Raw genomic sequence first — 18,557 nt, 5'->3', positions numbered from 1 at the left:
CAGGTTATTGTGTTTCTGAAGGCAGATTAGAGTTAAATGTATTTGTTTTATTCCAATTCTTCAAATGTTTCCTTTAGTCTAGTGGTGGTGGAAATGTTAAGTTTAATAAGTAATATAACAAATAATATAAGAAATATATTATTAATATTATAATACAATATTATTCATATTATATAAATAATAAGTAAGTTTGCCAACCACCAATAATATCAAAAGTAGGAGAATCCTGGAGTAAATATCCATTTAAAATAAAAACCCATAGCCTGGGGGGGATAAAGCCTGGTGGCCCACCAGGCTGACAAAACACTGAGAGAAACTCTGACTTCTGTCTATAGCTCTGGTTGTAAGCGGGAATCCTGTCTATATCTAACTAAACAATCAGTTTAGTTAGAAACTAAACATTTTCTAACTAAAAAGTTTAGTTAGAAACTAAGCTTTTCGTTTTTTCAGTTATTTTTTTTCCCCACAGAAGCTACACCGGGCCTGATGTTCTGATCAGCTGTGGTTGCTTCCTGGAAAAGGGTGTTGGCTGACATGATGCTGCCATCACCTAACCGTTGTCCCTCTCCTTTTTATTTAAACATGGAAAGTTCTTCTGAGCAGTTGACCTGTTGTTGTGGCTCTGCTCTGCTCTTCAGGAATAAAAATGGAAACTGATCTTAAGAGTTTTCGTTATCCAGACGAAACATTGGCTAAAACAAAAACAAATACATTAAGACTCATTTATACAGACCTACATATGGAGAATTAGCTTTCTCTGATATACATTCTGATATACCTGTGTATATGACAGGAATTTTTAACTTCTGATATTACTGTCTTTAAATAAAGGTACAAATGAATTTTGTGCATAGGCTAGTGAACCTATGCACAAAACAACAGTTTCTCTGTTTTTTTCCCCCACATGTACTATTGTTCAATGTACTGTCCTTGATTAAATAAATTTGAATTGAACTGAACTGAACCCCATTCTGTGTCCACATTGGAAATGAATTACGCATAGGCAAGGCTGCTTCTCGTCAGATTTTCCTACCATGGCCCGGATAGATATCTAAGGTTATCTGTAGGCGCTAATACTCAGGTGATTTATTGATAAGAAATCTGCTGAGTAAGCAGTATGTGACGTAGCATCGTCGTGCGCATGCGCATTACCACAAGGTAGGACGAATGAATGGGTAGCACAGAGAGTCATAAGATGTTATAAAATTACATTACAAAAGAAAATAGTAACGCACAGTGATTTGGCTAAGTAACTTTAATGTGATTACTGGATTTGAAATGGTAACGCGTTAGATTAGTCGTTACTGAAAAAAGTGGTCTATTTTACTGAAAAAGAAAAAAAGTGGACATGACTGCTGATTGGTGCATGTCAGCTTTTTTTTTTAAAGCTTTATATCATGTTCTTTTTCAAAATGACTTTTTAAGTAAATCTCAGCACTGTTTTAGCTTAACTTTTGACACACATGTCAACATAACATTCGACTTAATAAGTACAATGTTATGTTGCGAGTTTAAATATTTTATTTCTGCTGAAATCGGAAGGGTATTGAATCTGTTTCTCTTTTTTCTATTGTTTTCTTTTGTAAAAGTTGGATAAAGATATTTTTGCGTTAACTCTATCATATTTATGCCCCCTTTTCCTCTCCCCTTCCTCCGTAAATCTGACGTACGACGACACGCCCAGATGTCGTCCTCCTACGACACGCCCAGATGTCGTCCTCCTACGACATCACGTTGCCTTACGTAAAGCAAGCGCTCCGGTTTCCTGGCGGAGAAGATGGCGGCTCCTGGACCGGGGGAGTATTTCAGCGTCGGGAGCCATGTCTCTTGCCTCACCTGTTTGGGCCAACAGCTACAGGGAGAAGTGGTCGCGTTTGACTACCAGTCCAAGATGTTAACCTTGAGTATCCTTTGTTTGTTCGGCGCCGCTGACGGCTGGTTGGCTGGCCTGCCTGGCTGCAAGGGCCTGTAGGGTAACCGAAAAGATGTCAAATAGTGATCCGCGCAGGCGTAATTGGTCTTGGCTGAGTTACACATCTTTGTTCGTTTTAGATTATTTTGTACAAACTACCCACCTGTTCTCTTTTTATCTTTTAACGAGTCTATTGTTATTATTTCGTTTTGCTTTTGTGCTAAATAACCTGCCCGGATGTGCATGTGTTTTGAATTCACTCATTGTATTGCCTGCCCTCAACATGGATCACTATCTGGCAGCGAATCCTGGTAAGGCAACATGGCTCTCCACCGATGCTAGTTAGCGGGCTAACTGAGACACAGCACACCCTGTTCTGACAGGTGTCCACGCGTTTATTTCTCTTAGTTACCCACTCCCATCGTCGGGGATGCAAACAGCCATTTTCAGGAGTCCGTTTATGAGTTTTACTGTCCTCCCCTCCATCCACGCTACAGGGAAGCTGCTGCTAACTCGGCTAACATGCTAAGTTTCGGTCAAACCCAGATACCCCCAAACCGCCCTGTAGCTCCAAATCGGTTTTGGGGGATTCTTGGCTCTGTTGGTTTAGTTTTAGTCTTGAGGTGTCACCACAGTCTTGGGTTTCTGGGGTGAATTGTGCTACAACTAATCGTGGGAACATCTTGAACTAATCACTACCATGAACCTTAGCCTGTGAACTTGCCTATCTTCATTCCCTCATGAGTCTTGCATGAGAGTTGCTGAGTGAGTCATGAGATTCACTCATATTCTTTTGAAATGCATTTAAATGTGTGTTATTTTGTTGTTGTCGTTTTATTTTTAAATACCGTATTTTATTAATGAGGTTAACGTGAACGTGTCCAGCCTGACAATGAATGAATGAATGAGTTTAGTAGAGGGCGTTTGCCAGTAAACGCTGAGTTGCATCTTCGCTCCTGTTGGAAATACCCGTTCAATTTCTTCCGTTTATTTATTTTCTCTCGCTTGAATCTTGTTGGTAAAAATATTAGTTGTACTTAGCTGAATTATATATATATATATATTTAAATGTAAGCACATTAACGAGCTCGTATAAAAGCTGAAAACTAGTCTGGCCCAAGTTTTGGGGCTTTGCAAACATTATTAGTCTGTCTTTATTATTTGAAGATGCCAAATTCTTGTCTCAATTATTTACTTTTATGGTAACAAATGTTAAAATAGCTTCTCATCCTTAATATATCAGTGTGTGCAGTGTTGCAGTAGATATTTGGTTAGCTGTAGAGCTACCCAGTACATTCAACTGCAATTGTTTTTGCCGTATCTGTGTGTTAAATATCCCTGTTCGGAGGATATATTTCTTTCACCATATTATTTACTGTGCCTTGCTTTCAATCTCTGCATGCCAATAATATTAGACTGTCAATTCCCTTGATGCCCTGAGTTCATATATATTTTTCTGACTAAGATGCTGACGCTCACAGGGAGTTGCGGGGACTTCATAAAAAGAAATGAAAACATAAGGAAAATGCAACAGATAGCTGGTTGAACCAGTTATTGTAGTTTTAATGATCCAGTTGATCATTAAATCTTCAGCCCCCAATTTGTTCTTCTAAAAACCATCTTGTGGTGAAACAGGTCGTGTTTCGTTTCATCCAGTTCATAGAAATGTGCACCACAGAGTTGGATGACACACTTCGTGGTGATGCATTTTGCTTTGCACAGGCAGTTTTTCAGGCTTCCATGTCTGAATTGCAGCCACACGGATTAAAGTTGGGCCCATTTATGGACCATGTTGAATCCTGATGGGTTCTGATGACTGTTGGGGCTCTGATTCCCTTCAACGGGTGTCATGTGGCTCCATAAATGAACACTTTGTTCAGTTTTTTAAACATTTTGACTTGTTACAATAAGTGTCTAGAGATTTTTTTTTTCTTTTTGCCATTAATAAGAACCTTGTAGATGCATTTTATCAATAAGCTATACCAGAGAGATTGTGTCGGTGTCCGACACATTCTGCCCGTTTGTGTTCAGTTTGACTTTCTTTTCCTAAAGTTGATGTTAATATATCAGCTGTGGTTGACAGAAATTGATTCAAATGAAGGAGCTCTATTTATATGCAGCGAATGCAAATATTCCCTGCATATAAATATTCGTCTGCCTTTACGAAGTTCCCAACTCTTTGTGCTATTGCAGCAACTCAAACGGGCTAAATATATTACCGGCATGCGGAGTTTAAATTCCTCTCACCAGAATCAAAATATAGTGCTCTAAACTGTTCTTTCTAAACTGCCCCCTAAAGATTTCATTTTGCACACACCAATACTAAAATATCACCCGTTGTTTATGTTTGGTTTGTAGTTTTGAGCATGTTTCAGGTTTGCTTTGAAGATCATGTTTAAAACATTTCCTGAACTGAATAATGCTTTTAGTCGTCACGTGCTGTAACTGGCACGACCTTTCACTGACACTGTGTTAGTCTCGGCGCTCTTCATCACAAGCTTCTCTGTCTCTGTGGTGTTGAAGTTCTTTGTTGCTCTGCTGAGAATTGTAATTTTTTCCCCCCAAAGTCCTTGCTTTGAAATATTCTGCCTTAACCCGTCTCCCCCTTAAGAATGTGCTTCCTCCAGCGGTAAGCCGAACCTCAACGACGTTATCCTGATCAACTTAGCCTATGTATCTAAGGTGGACATAATACATGACCGTACTGAGACTCCACCTCCTCTAGCATCACTGAATGTTGGCAAGGTAAGGCCATCAGATTGGTAATGGTTTGTGCCTAGATTCTCGCTATGATTTATTAAATGTTTCTTCTGATTTTTAAAGGAACTTGGATCCTTCATTAGAAATGATTTGTACTCAGAAACATGTTCAGGTGTTTTTATCATCAGAAGTGTCCAAACTAATATTCTTTCTGTTTTGAATTTAAAATCTGCTGGTAGAAATCTGTTAGTTAGTTAAAGAAAAAAAGGGAAAGCTTGTCTGAATCGCCTCATCACTGACATCTGAAAGGCTTTAATAGTACTGTTGTATTTTGGTGATTCTTATAAGCATTTAACAACCTTGTTTTCTAACCACCTTCTCACAAATAACCTTAATTTGCAGATGTCGAGTAAATAAATTCAGTACATTTGTTTAAATCACAATAAATGTTCTTTTGGTCTTATCAAATATAGTTCAGCAGAGATTCAGTAGAATTGTCTTGTAGGTGAAGCTGTACAGCTGTCTAAACCTCACTGGTTATGAAAAATCTGATTGATCTCATTGAGAAAGTTCACTTATAGATATGATTTTTCCCTCTGTGATAGCTAAAAGCTTCACAGATGTGACTTTAGGAAAATGTTTTTTTTTTTTTTTTTAATTACCCCACTGTGCGAAAAGCTGCTCCGCACATTCAGTCATTCAAACACATGGAATCATTTCACAAGATGAAAGGAGTTTTAAATGTGCTTTATTTAGAGTCCAGTGCTGTTCCTCTGCTGATTGCTTAACATAAACAAAGTGCAACAACAGTTTTGGAAGTCAAAAAGTTCCAAATTGTTTTGAATAAAGATGCTTCATTTTGATGAGTAGTTTCCTAAATATTAAATGTATCTGGTTAGCAAAACATTAGTCTTTGGATATGGAAAAAAAAAACATAGTTAAATGTTCTTTTTTTTGTAACGTTTCAGTTACAATTTCATTTCCCAACTGTTTCACGCAGTACCTGCATCAGTCTTCAATATATATAGAAATATCGAATTCTGAGTAGAGCTCACTGTATTTCCTCTGTTTTTTGCAGCTTGCCAATCGAGCACGGACAGAAAAGGAAGACAAGCTGTCCCAAGCCTATGCAATCAGTGCTGGGGTTTCTGTGGAGGGCCAGCAGCTATTCCAGACTATTCACAAAACGTAAGGACTTCCTGCTGTTGCTCAGTGAATGGTAACCTGATCAGATTATCAATTAAAATCAGTTCATACTGGCTGACCAGAAAAAGACACCCATTTCTTGCAAAAGAAGGCATTTTAATGGAAAGTCTATGTTCAAAGTAAATAAGAGATTTCAATAAATAAACCAGACAATCTATTTGTCTTGTTTTTTCAATAACATATACCGTACCTTTTTTTTTTAAACCAGATCAACAAAAAAGCAAATAGTCAGTAATTCACTACCTGTGTATTTAGCATTTTTCATAATTAGTTATATATATATATATATATATTGTACTTATGTTCTGACAGTGGCAAAAGTGCGATAAAATTGATCATTGTTGCTGTAAAGTAGCAGACAAGGACCATGTCAGCTGAGGTTGTGGAGTTGTAAAAGAGGGACAGCATAATGCCAGTTGGAGTGAGGAGGAGGAGAAAGAGATGGATGAAGAGGGACAGGAGGAGGAGGAGCAGGAACCGCTAATAAAAAGTGAAGTGCCAGGTACATAGGGGTGGGCAATATGAACTTTATCACGATATTTTGTGGCACTGTTGTGATAACGATAAGTCACAATAAGAACTATTACTACTTTTTTTAGGTAACTGTATGACTGTGACTGCATGGCACAGCAATCGTAGGCCCTCAAGCACAAATATTTCTCTTGAAAAATTTACCAAAGTGTAATGTGCTTTTTTAAGACACATAGAACTGCACACAGTAACTACATTTAATCATATTTCAAAATTTGATATTTGTTAATGCTCTCATTTATCAAACAGTGGAGATGAAACTATCAACCCCAACGAAGCGGACAGTTTTGGGAGTGTTTAAATGGAATTTATGGTGACAACGGATAAATCAAAATCCTTATAAAAAAATGTCTCACCCCAAATGATAAACTGTATAATAAATGCCCACCCCTACAGGTTCAGGCATTTCCTCAGGATTCTATAAACCTCCTAAGATCTAAATATTTTGATCCCAACCTTGGCTTTTGACATGTTCAAACAGTCTAAAAAAATTATCAATTTCCCTTCAAATGTTTTTAATTCTTTCTCCTGCTGACAGATCTGTAAATTAATATTAATTTACAGGACTGAGGGGAGGGCTCATGATGTAGTAGTAGGTTTGTTTTTTGTTCCCCAATATTTGCTTTGATTTTTTTTTTTCTTTCATGATCTGCTTGTTTAATAAACTTCTGTATCAAGTTTGGCATGTCAGTAATACTGGCAACCCTATAATATATGCATCCACCACTTGGTTATGACTCATTTTGCTTGAAACCCAGTTGGTTTGAATGGTGACCTTCAGCTGGTCTTCATCTTTGGGTCTGGAGTCTCATCGTCTCGATTTTCAGGGTTGTTTCCCAACCCTGGTCCTCAAGGCACACTGCCCTGCATGTTTCAGGTGTTTCCTTGCTTCAGGCTGGGTGATTTCAATTAACAAGTGTTTGTGGAACTGCAATCAGCTAAATGAGTCACATTAAAGCAGGGAAACATCTAAAACATGCAGGGCAGTGTGCCTTGAGAACCAGGGTTGGGGAAACAGTGCTCTACGGGGTTTATCTCTGAGTTTGATGCCATGGTTAATCAGGCTTGGCTGCTTCTGGCAAGACAGGCATGTGCCGAGCCCTGCTCGTCTTCAGAAGAAAGAACGTTGGATTGCTCAAACTTCCTTGTCGATGGTGGCACTGACTAGGAATAATAAAAAATAAAAATAAAACGCAGTAGTGCGATGGCATTTATTGACGTGGCTCCACAAACCGAAATTCAGTTTTCATTTCCGTTCATTTATCTAGCCATCATCACAAAGTGAAGAGACTTCACTCAGGACCACAACAAACAACTTAAAATTAGAGCCTCTCCTCTCTTTCCCCAAGCCCCTAAACTTTAAATAAGATGCAAACTCCACTTTCATCTGAAAAGATGATTTTAGACGACTGAGTCTTGTCGTTAGGCAGGTTTAGATGCTTCTGATGTTGCCCGTGGTCCAGGAGGGGCTTAACTCCACGAATGCGCTGTCTGTGGCCCCTGTCCTGGATAAGTGAAGGTGGTTCTTGAATCCCTTTGTGTGTTTCTAAAATCTTTCACTGCCGTTGATGCCCACACTTGAGTGAGCTGCTAAAACTCACTGGAAGGTGTGGGAACATCATGCTGACAAAAAAAGCAAAGGAAGTGGGTCAGCTATCATTGTGACCGTCGTATTCATGTTGCAATTTCTTGTATTTCATTGTGAATTTAAATGTTTTTTTTTTTTTTTTTTTAAAAAAACATGGACTAGTGAAAAATAATAATAATGTTTCTTTGCAGCATCAAAGAGTGTAAATGGCAGGAGAAGAACATTATTGTGATGGACGACGTTGTAATCTCGCCGCCTTATCAGGTTGAGAACTGCAGAGGCAAAGAGGGAAGCGCTTTAAGTCACGTACGCAAAATAGTAAGTATGACTTGGAACCACGCAGTATGCCGCGAATAGGGATGTAATGAAAGTGATCTGATATTTCCCAGCTACTGCAGTTGCAAACAAACCCAGCTGATGCTACAGTTATTATTCGAAACAGACAAAGAGAAAATGTGTATGTGCGAGGATAGAGTACTCCATATTTAGTGGCTCGCAGAGCCAACTTTAGCAGTCAAATAACTTGAGGTAGTTTGTTCAGCCCGACTATCAGTTTCACATCACTGTGGGAAAATGTAAGCCCACTCATCACAACACTGTTTTCAGATTGTTTAGGTTTGCAGAGATTAATTTCTGTATGGCTCTCCTAATGTCCCACAATTATTTTACATACTGAGGCATGTAGAGTCTGAAATGCACTTAAAGCTTTGATTAGATATTGATCAATGTTGGCAGTTAAACACATTGGTCGCAATAGATTTCCTTCCCTAACCTAAAAACTTTCTGGTAGCTAAGAGTACGTGAAGCTGAAGTTCACATTTTATTGAAGTTGAACCTAAATCCAATAACTCCATTAGTGGCGATAAATATTAGCACTTCAGCCCATGTTAGAAACAGACGAGGCATTTATCTCGCAAACAGATCAAATTGTAACCATCCATCCGTTTTTATTTATTTTTTATTTTTTTGTGGTAGTTGTATTTAAAGGTTTAATTACACATTGAGTCAAAGAGATCTTCAGGGGGGAAAAAAGTGTGGGATTTGTTTGTCTGTATCCCTGCAGTCCCCCGTTTTGTTTTGTTGCAGAAAGCAGAATATTGCCAGTGTTCTCAGAAACCTCAGCGGTGGCGTAACTGACAGATGTTTCCCTGATTAAATCTGTTTTTAGTCTATTTTTTTTTTTTGCACACTCAACAGGGCAGAGTGCAGAAGAAAACAGCTTTAAAATTCATTCATGAAGCAGACAAGTCTGAGCTGAGCTACCAGTCTGACTGCAATGCAACATGTTTGGAGTTAGTGACTGGAAAACGTGCAGTGAATAGGAATCTGATCAGGGAGGGCCGAGACCTTCTGTGTTAGAAATGCATCCATTTGCACAGTTATTGTCGTCGCAGCGCTGTTGTGCTAAGCTAATTGGGTTTACTGTTTGCTTGCTTCTCCTATTATTCCAACCTTAGGACATTTTGGGTTATTTTCATAGATCATAGTACTTTTATTTTCTAACAATACTACTTACACCGGCAGATTTTTACTTTTACCTTTTGTGTGTGTGTGTAGTTTTACTCAAAACAACAAATCTTGAAGCATCTCCTTGACCGAACTTTTCTCTCCCATTTAAATTGAGAATATTTTGTCCTGGCAGTGTTGAAGATTAGATCTAAATGTTTCTTTTTTTTTTTCTTTTTTTTTTCTCTTCCCCCTCCCTCCGTCGTCGTTGCAGGTTGAGAAACATTTTAGAGACGTGGAAAGTCAGAAGTCCATGCAACGTTCACAAGCACAGCAAACACAGAAGGACTCCACTTTATCTTCTTGAGTTGGCAGTGCGGATCGGCCGGGGGAAGGCGACGCGGGTGATTCTGTTCCCACTGCCAGACAAAGTCGGCATTCCTTGTCCTCAGTCCGAGACCACAAGGAGGAGCGCTGAGGGCCCTGGATCCTGAAGATCAAAATACCATTAAATGAAAAAGACAAAAAAAGAGAGAGAAGAAAGATTAAATCTTAAATTAGACTTTATAAAGAATAATTTAAACATGATCCATAAAGCAAACCATAGTTTCCTTAACTAACTTGTCTCATCCCGCCCCACCTCCCTCCTCCATTCCTTCTCCCTCTTCTCGTCCCCTAAAACCTTTTTTTTTTCTTTTTCTGCCCTCCTCCTTTTGCCTTCAGTTCCATTTCAAAGAAAAAACTAGAGCAGTCAGAAAGGCTTGTTAGCTTTATTTTCTGTCATTGTTTCCTTTTTTTTCTGTATCCATGTTCTACTGTCTGTATTTTCTGTATTTTAAAACAAAATGTGACTTGAAATGCCACACTTTAAAGGACATTTTCTAAAATAAAAGTAACAAAAATTCTGACTGTAATATTGTAATTTTCAACAACTTTTTGAGCAGTTTGTAAAGATTGTGTGTGGGGGCAGAAGGGGGGGGGATTACATGTTGATGGTACCTGTGAGATATGGATTAGGGTTAAGAGGAAATGAATACAGACTGGAATTGTAGGTGAACATGTTTATAAGCACCATAATTCACTATTCCACAGATGCTCAGGTTATGTCTAACATGTAACTTGCAGTTTAAAAGCACTCAACCGAAATTACTTGCGTTTTATCAGCCTGTGGTAATTCTGTAGGCGAATTCTGGGGTTGGCACTTAAAAGAAAGTTATGATGAGTTTAATAATCCATTTGAAGTTGTGTATAAGAGCTTTTTCTATTTTTTATTGCGTGATAGAATACTGTTAGTCAGTTGGATACACTTGCTTGCATGAATATTGATTCATTTTTTGCAACCTGTTGATTTTAATATTTAGATATGACGGTTAAAAACTGTTGAACAGAAAATATTTGAAATGATAGAGGCACATGTCAACACAAATATTGACATTTTATTTAGAAAAGTCTAATTCAGTTAAAAAAATATATATGCAGTGTTAGTTCTGATGATTATGGCTTTTAGGCTAATGAACCCAAAATTCCGTTTACCTGAAAATTAGAATGCTAAGAGAAAATCATTGAGGGTTTTTAATACAGAACATGATGTCCTATGTAATCATTGGCAATACTGATGATGATGGTGTAAGCCACCAAAGGGTACTGCTAAAGTAGCTGACTGAACTGATCCAAAAGAACCGGTTTGTTCAGTCTTCCAAAGTTCTACTTTGAGATAAAAAAGTGAATCTTCCATGTCTGTTTGAAATCGAGGTCCCAGATTCTGGAGGAAGATTGGAGAGCTACATAATCCAAGTTCCCACAGCCTGAGGACTTGGGGACGTGTCATCTGCTGCTGTTGCTCCTCTGTGTTTTGTCAGAGCAGCTGTCTGCCGCAGTATTCAAGGCCCAATCCAGCCTAAAGTACCAGCGCTAAATAATAATCAGGATATTGCTGGGAATTGATTCGTCAGCAAACTGGACTGACCTAAACCTCACAGAAAATGTGTGGAGCATTGTGGAGAGGAGGATGAGTAGACACCAGATCCAACTCGAGAGACAATCAGAGCCACAAGCTGATCATCTCCGTTACACGCTGCATTGATGCTGCGCTTCAAGCAGAAGGAGCCCCGAACAAGTAAGCGATGCTTGTTTTTGGTGCAGCAAATATAAAAGCGTTTCTGGATGTAGCCTGATGTGATTCTGAAAAGTAACATTTTAAGTTTCCTCAACTGTAAACCATAATTATCAAAAGTAACATTCGGACTAAAATACTGCAATAAAGTAACTTCTGGGTGATACAATGTTGAAATCTGCCTGTGTCTGTGCTGTTAGGCATTTACAAAAGGCGCTCAGATTCAGTCCGGTCTGTCTGCATAGACTGGTCTATAGGTAATCCGTTCGTTGTTATGTAATATAGAACTAAACAGGATAAACCGACTGCTATCATGCAACTGCGCTTGATGTATCCATATAGAGAAGCAGATGTAAATCCTTCATTTGGGAAAGGGTTCAAAACGGACTGCAGGTTCTCTCCCCAGATTTGGTTATGTGATCATCAGTTTAAGCCCATAATCCCGTCTAATCGGGAATATTCCATGCGTGGGCCTCGGGAGTCTGCTGAATATGACACATTTCTATGCGGTTTGCAAAACATATTCGCCGTGTCCCCGATGTGTCGCTGTGTGTACGCACAGGAGGGTCAGCCATGGCTTTCGGCAGGAGAGTCTTCACTTTGAGCGCACAAAGATGCTCTGCTTGATTCCCCTGCTTCTGCTGCTGCTGCTGCCGCCGCTTCCGAGCATCATGTCGGACTTCAGGCAGTGTCCAAGCCCCTGCCTTTGCTACGAGTCCTCTGACCTGGTGGACTGCAGGTCTCAGGGCTTGGAGCAGGTCCCCCCCGGTGTGTCCCGCGGCACTTGGCTGCTGGATCTCAGTGGGAACAGGGTGAGAGAGGTGCGCAGTGATTCGTTCGTGGGACTGTGGTCGCTGAAGTTTCTGCTGATGTCCAACAACAGCATACATGCTGTGCATCCACAGGTATGGGAAAGCTCCCCCTCACCCCCCTTCTTCTTCTTTTTAAATGGGGTTGAGTCTACGCGTGTTTCTAAATTACAGTTTTAATTTGCAGTTTTGCGTAAAAGTGAAACAGTATTCTTTCAGAAAGTGAAACGGTCATTTTAGTGAGATTCCCTAAACGTAGAGTAAAAATATCTTTGACCAATTATGAATTAGAGAACATTTTGTAGGACATTCCAAACTTCTGCATCTGTCGTTTTCAAAATTATTTAAATTGCATGTTTTATTAATCCACCCTGAAATGGTTTATATGTCACCCTTGTTGATGAATTGTCGATGAGTGAATGCAAATTCACACTGGGACTTTGTATGTAATTGTGTTGAATATTTACCAAACAGTTATTGTTTTCGAAAGAGACATCCAAATACCCAAATGGTTTTTGTTGTTGTTTTTTCCACGTTGAATAAAACTGAGCAACACAGAAAAGTAACTACGTTCTTGTCTGTAGAGAAAATAGAGGATCTTTGCTAAAATATCTTTCTAATGGTCTGCTTTATTTATTTTGTTCAGCTTTCATTTTTATAAATAACACAAGTATGTATACATTAAAATGATCATTTACCCCCTTTTTTAATGGGAAGGGAAGAAAGTTATCCAAATACATTGTTTTCCAGACTGAATTATTATTTAAAATTTTATGGGAATATTGAGCTATTTCTCTTCATAACTATTCTGCTTTTCTTCACTTTTTCCATAGTTAATTGTTTCCATTCTAATCTGCAACGTTTAACACATCTTATTGACAAAATACAATTGGAAGATTAAATTATTCCAGTTATTTCAAAATTATGAAACTATATTATGTTATTTAGATTCATCAGACTCAGAGTGGATGGGATAATGAAAATGTAAAAAAAAATGTTTCTCATAAAAACTGAGATCAAGAAAAAAAAATTCAAAGCTTCAAGTTTATTGAATAGTATAAACTTGAAGCTGTATCCTACTTCAAGTTTACTGAAGCAGGGTACAGTTGTACTGTACAGTAAATGCACTGTACTGTACTGTCGCACTTCATCCTTCCACCCCACCTTCCTTTAGTAAGGTTAGATACAGCACTCACCCACAATCGTTAGGCCAGGACATTTCAGTTTAAAAACTGTTTCAGTTTTTGAATGTAATACCTATGATGGACTTGTACTCTGAATCTTTGTACTCTGAATTTATTTGTGCTAAACAAACAAAAGAAGAAAAATGTGCTTACCAGTTCAGAGTGACCCTTTCTTACTGGCTGTCTGTGTTTCAGTCCCTTTCATCCCTGCAGTTTCTGGAGAAGCTGGACCTGAGCTTCAACCGACTGCGTTGGCTGCCTCAGGACTTCACTCTCCATCTGACCTCCCTCCAGGAGCTGCGGCTGGACCACAACCTGATGCAGCATGTCGACTCCTCCTCCCTGAGAAACTGCGACAACCTGAGGAAGCTCGACCTGAGCTACAACCGCATCCGAACGATAGACGCCAGGGCTTTCCACAGCCTCTCTCGACTGCGCCTCCTGCACTTGGAGGGAAACAGGCTGAACATACTCAAAGACGGGCTGCTGAGCCGCCAGCAGAGCCTGGAGGTTCTCCTGCTCGGCCACAACAACATCTCGGCGATCGAGGCCGAAGCTCTGGCCCCTCTCCGCGGTCTGACCCTGCTGGGCCTCCGCGGAAATCGGCTGCAGCACATCAAGTTCAAGACCTTCCTGAAGCTGCAGACCGTCAGCACCCACCTGCAGATGTCCCTCAACCCCTGGACCTGCGACTGCGACCTGCAGCGCGTCTTTGGTAAGATCCAGTACGTGCGACACCTGCATGTGGAGGACTACAAGGCCATCCTCTGCCACGCCCCTCCGCAGCAGGCCGGGAGCCCCCTCGCGTCCATGGACAGCCAGCTGTGCATGGCGGAGACGGCGTCGGTGCTGGTCATCACCATCACCGTGATGCTGGCAGTGATTGGTGCGCTGGTCAAAGCTGAGCGCAACCGGAAGAACAAACAAGCTGCAAGTGATGCAGAATCTGCAGACAAGTGACCGGTTAAAGGATGGAGCTCTGACACACACAGACGGCCTCCTGCTGGACGCTACATGAAGCAGCCACTGGAGAAAGACCAAGCGGGTGTTTTTTTTTTTAGTTAGTGGAAAACAATCCAAAACTTTTTCATTATTTTCTGTCCTTTGACTAGTTTTACTGAAAGGCTTTCTACAATTGCTTGCAAAAATATTGAAACTTAAATGTTTTTCATATTGAATCATGTCATCAGCATAAATGTAAACATATTCCACTGGGCTTTTTATTGGCTAGACTAATCCAAAGTTGTGTTTTACTGTGGAATGGAAGGAAATCAATAGTTTTCCATTTTTTAATGTATATTAAAAAAAATTCACTAAAAGTTTGCTCTCATACCACTTTAAAAAAAAAAGTCCAACGCAACCACTTACTTCCAGAAGTCGCCCAAGTAGCGAATAAATTTCATCTTGTGTTTAACGCAGTTTTGGTATAAATCCAGCTGATGTCATACCTTAAATCTGCAGCGGTCTCTTTGGTTTTTGTTGCTGTAATTATGCAATATTATGTGCGCAACATCTAGAATATTGCATAATTGCAACACAAGGAGAAAAGTTTTCATCCTTCAGTTTCTATTGGATGCAAAGCCAACACCTTTTATTAAAGAGCCTACAAAATTGTTTCCTCTTTTATGCCTTATAATCTTTAAAAGAAAAAAAAAATTTCATCTGACAGATCAAACAACAAAGAAAATCTGGTGCATTTTTGTAACAAATGCTTGTAGTTTTTGGTTGCAGTTAATCTGTCCAACACGGTAAAGCAGCAGATAATATTATCGCTCCATATAAATGATGTGCCCAGTATTTTGTAAGTTGATATTGTACTTTAAATTTATTAAAAAAACAAACATTTTTGTACATCTTAAAAGCAACATACCATTATAGAACAGTTTTCATTTACTTGAAAATTTTAAAACATGAATTGTGATATTCAGGGTTTCCCAGGGAAGTAAAAGCTCCCAGCAAATGCATAATACTCACTCATGTTGTAAAGTTTCAGAGCATAACAAAATGTAAACAAGAAACCAAATAAATAAAACCACTTGCTATTTAAAAAGTAAAAAGGAAACGTGTTTTTCTTGTAGAAGGAAAGCAGCCATCTGGTAGCTAATGATGAACCGTCTGAGCTCTCACAAGCTGGGCGCTTTAAATCCTGAGGCGGGCAGCAGCTTCCGGCACAATCCAGCCACAACAATCTCATTCTGCACAGACGCTCCCATTTGTAAAAAAACTGTCTTTAAAAGCCAGAGAGTTCTACCCGTCGGTGGCCAGGATGAGCACGGCGCCGAAAATCCCCACGTTGTGGCCGATCAGCTTCATCTGGTTCCAGAACTCCACCTTGCGGTTGTTGTGCCAGTATCCGAGGTTTCCGTCGATGAGCAGGATGACCAGGGGAAGGATGGTGGTCAGGATCTGAGCGGCCATCCGGATGTAGTACCCGGTGAGGAAGGCCAGAGCAAGAACGCCAAACAGCACCTCTATCAGCATCAGAGTGAGCTCGCCCCCAGCAATGTGGTTCAGGTAGGCCTGTCTGTCCTCGTTACTGTGCCGCAGCGAGTACACCTAGTGGAGAAAACGTGGAAGTGCAGGTAAGGTAACAGAAAAATAAATTAATTAAAAAAAAGAAAAAAAAGCCATGAAGCACATTCTTCTTCCAATCAAAGAGCCTCACCATGCAGATGAGATAGATTCCCACAAAGACCTGCCCAGTGGACTGCATCGATCTGCTGCGGGCCTTCTGCCTGTAGACTTCCCCCGCTCCGCTGGCCAGGACCAGGAAGCCCCCGATGATGGCTAGCGCTCTGGAGTACATCCGGACCTGCAGGACAACAAGGATCGGTGTTGAATATAGAAATGTTCCTACACGTTCTGCAAGAAGATATTTAACAGTTTTCAAAACTCAGAGTATGCAGTCAATTTATGAGCTCAAGATTAAATATAGAACCTGCATGATGGGATCGTTAGACTGATGAAAGGTTAGACGTATGGACAAAAGGATAAATGGACATACTGATGGATAGATTGCCTGCTTAATCAATGGTTGAACAGAAGTATCAATGACCAGACGCGTGCGTGGATGAATTGAAAAGATGATTGATCAAAATAAAAAGCGCTTTGACTTAAGCTACTTCTTTTACAAATTCAGATCTTCTTTCCATATTGATCCTTCTCAAAGCTTGGCTCATTTTCTAATGAGTCCTTCCCAGATCATAGATCTGTTAGATGAATATGATCAAAACAGAAAGTGTAACTCAGTACAAATATATTTATACCATTTTTATGCCGATATTCAGCTCTACTGTTCTTTTAAATCATTTGAGGCTGTACAATGTTATATGTATTCTGTTCTTATAATTTCTTTAATGGTTTAATCTTGTCTTTTTTTTAATACTTGTTTTCTACGTAAAGCATGTTGCGCTTTTTCACTTGCTTTGTGGACGAAGTTGACTCAACGCTGCAAATCAAGGAGCTTCACTCACCTTTAGCCAGTCCCCATAATGCACCTGCTCTCCGATGTAGGATGCATAAGTGCTGATGGCCAGCTGCATGGCGGCAGCCAGAGCAAACCACCTCCTCTTCACTCCAAACGACATGAAACTAGCGCAGAGGACGGCTACTCCCATGTCAATATACAAGTATGGTACATGGATGTCCGGTTTTCTGGAGAGGAAAGAGAATCAGGAGACTTAATATCTACGTTATGCTGTTTATTCAGTTGCTTTGTGACCTACTATATCTTACATTATTATATAGTGTGACTTCACATAACTGTATCTTTTACTTTTTAAAAGGCTACCGAGGGTTGAAACTGCTAATTAGCTTTCAAGTTAAAGGGGTTACTAGAGAGGGGCAGTAGTTGTTTTTCCTGAATGTAATACTGCCTTGTGTGCTTTATGTCTTGTTCCTAATTAATGGAATTCTGAATAATACCAATTATTCTAATAATGCTTTGGATGTAGGGCAGCATGTAGACATTAAAATTCCCCCTTTTCTTGTAGTTATAAAATAAACTAACGATAATTTTCTGACCGACTTCATTTGGAGTTTTCATTGTCTCTACAGCAAGTATATATATATTTTTCCACTGTGTGTAAGGACTCTATATAATAAAGGAAGCACATTTTTTTTCAATCATACTCTAATTTATTAAGACATACTTGCAAAAAACTTTTTAAGACTAAACTGAAGAAAGCTGTAATGAAACTGTACTGAGCACTGATAACCTGGCACCTAATAACCTAATGTAATTTACTCAAGCAGATTTAAAAAAGTTTAAGAGTATAAAGTTAAAACTCTGCTTAGTACTAACATGGCCTCCATTAGTGCCTTCTTATAGCATATAATTACAGGAGAAGTTGGAGGGGTGTGGATGTGTGGGGTTTCAGGAACCCAACCACACAGAGAAATGGAAGCACAGTCAGTTGGTGTAGGAAGTTGTCCAAGGATCTGTTGGGCTAAATTTTAAAGATTATTAAGTTAAATATAAACTGCTATTTGAACATAAAGGAACATTTAAAGCCAGCTTTTCAATTGTGCAAGTAAAATACAGCTCATTTAGATACTTGGTGTGCCACAAACAACGGAAAAGAGACATAAATTCGTGCACTGAATGTTTTTCTCTCTTCTAATATTTATCAACCGGGATTAGCTCCAGGTATTTATGAAGTCATAAAGTTGCTTTTTTCACAGAAGTTGCCTTGAACTGCCGTTAGCTCGCTCAGCTAAGGTTAGCTGGAAGCTCTGCGTCAAACTACACGCTACTTTTACCTCTTTGAGTCCGCTCTTTCAGCGAACAGCATCAGCATACTGAAGCAGTTCCAGAATCCGAACCGGGTCAGAATAAACGCCCCAAGTTGGCCGAGAAACCTTAACATCTGCTTCCTACTCGGACCTGCCATAGCTCCAGCTCATGTATCCCATCCGCCAGTCAACTTACCAGATACTTCCGACCAATAAACACCCTTTACGTGTCAAATTAAAAGAATGTGGTTGTCCCACGTTGCTGCCAGTGAGCCAGGTGCCATTCAAAGGGACACAGGAAAGCTTTTATTTTGAAGAAGCGGTCAAGTTCCCA

At 39.6% G+C, this 18,557-nt stretch overlaps 3 protein-coding genes across 4 annotated transcripts; 2 read left to right on the top strand and 1 right to left on the bottom strand.

The window, feature by feature from the left end:
- Window positions 1–1,722: 1,722 nt before the first annotated feature.
- On the top strand, window positions 1,723–10,288 carry lsm12b (LSM12 homolog b). Its single transcript, XM_007571565.2, has 5 exons — window positions 1,723–1,904; window positions 4,524–4,657; window positions 5,691–5,800; window positions 8,129–8,255; window positions 9,658–10,288. The coding sequence occupies exons 1-5, from the start codon at window positions 1,778–1,780 to the stop codon at window positions 9,748–9,750; spliced, it is 591 nt and encodes a 196-aa protein (XP_007571627.1). The 5' UTR covers window positions 1,723–1,777; the 3' UTR covers window positions 9,751–10,288.
- Window positions 10,289–10,373: 85 nt separating this feature from the next.
- LOC103151465 (leucine-rich repeat-containing protein 17) lies at window positions 10,374–14,788 on the top strand. 2 transcript variants are annotated; one of them, XM_016681564.1, is made up of 3 exons: window positions 10,374–11,499; window positions 12,059–12,401; window positions 13,685–14,788. In XM_016681564.1, exons 2-3 carry the CDS (start codon window positions 12,111–12,113, stop codon window positions 14,447–14,449), a joined length of 1,056 nt encoding a protein of 351 aa, XP_016537050.1. In that variant the 5' UTR covers window positions 10,374–11,499; window positions 12,059–12,110; the 3' UTR covers window positions 14,450–14,788. The 2 variants fall into 2 exon arrangements, with proteins under 2 accessions (XP_016537050.1, XP_007571615.1); XM_007571553.2 differs by having other exon boundaries at window positions 10,374–12,401.
- Window positions 14,789–15,292: 504 nt separating this feature from the next.
- On the bottom strand, window positions 15,293–18,442 carry tmem101 (transmembrane protein 101). The gene is made up of 4 exons (XM_007571541.2): window positions 18,251–18,442; window positions 16,963–17,143; window positions 16,155–16,301; window positions 15,293–16,045 (listed from the first exon to the last, which is right to left on the bottom strand). The coding sequence occupies exons 1-4, from the start codon at window positions 18,379–18,381 to the stop codon at window positions 15,737–15,739; spliced, it is 768 nt and encodes a 255-aa protein (XP_007571603.1). The 5' UTR covers window positions 18,382–18,442; the 3' UTR covers window positions 15,293–15,736.
- Window positions 18,443–18,557: the final 115 nt, after the last annotated feature.

Source organism: Poecilia formosa, unplaced genomic scaffold (genome assembly GCF_000485575.1).
Source record: "Poecilia formosa unplaced genomic scaffold, Poecilia_formosa-5.1.2 Scaffold7, whole genome shotgun sequence".
In the NCBI taxonomy this organism is placed as follows: Eukaryota; Metazoa; Chordata; class Actinopteri; order Cyprinodontiformes; family Poeciliidae; genus Poecilia; species Poecilia formosa.
The sequence above is the reverse complement of the archived record's forward strand: the minus strand, read 5'-3'. Positions and strand labels throughout refer to the sequence as shown.

What these genes read in the sequence shown, in the direction of transcription:
- tmem101 (XM_007571541.2), bottom strand. Translation starts at nt 18,381, where the DNA reads ATGGCAGGTCCGAGTAGGAAGCAGATGTTAAGGTTTCTCGGCCAACTT. An exon ending in GAAAGAGCGGACTCAAAGAG is followed by an intron (nt 17,144 to 18,250) that starts GTAAAAGTAGCG and finishes TTTCCTCTCCAG; the next exon opens with AAAACCGGACATCCATGTAC. An exon ending in GAATCTATCTCATCTGCATG is followed by an intron (nt 16,046 to 16,154) that starts GTGAGGCTCTTT and finishes TTTCTCCACTAG; the next exon opens with GTGTACTCGCTGCGGCACAG.
- LOC103151465 (XM_007571553.2), top strand. Translation starts at nt 11,988, where the DNA reads ATGACACATTTCTATGCGGTTTGCAAAACATATTCGCCGTGTCCCCGA. An exon ending in TACATGCTGTGCATCCACAG is followed by an intron (nt 12,402 to 13,684) that starts GTATGGGAAAGC and finishes TCTGTGTTTCAG; the next exon opens with TCCCTTTCATCCCTGCAGTT.
- lsm12b (XM_007571565.2), top strand. Translation starts at nt 1,778, where the DNA reads ATGGCGGCTCCTGGACCGGGGGAGTATTTCAGCGTCGGGAGCCATGTC. An exon ending in CATCACTGAATGTTGGCAAG is followed by an intron (nt 4,658 to 5,690) that starts GTAAGGCCATCA and finishes TGTTTTTTGCAG; the next exon opens with CTTGCCAATCGAGCACGGAC. An exon ending in TTCCAGACTATTCACAAAAC is followed by an intron (nt 5,801 to 8,128) that starts GTAAGGACTTCC and finishes GTTTCTTTGCAG; the next exon opens with CATCAAAGAGTGTAAATGGC.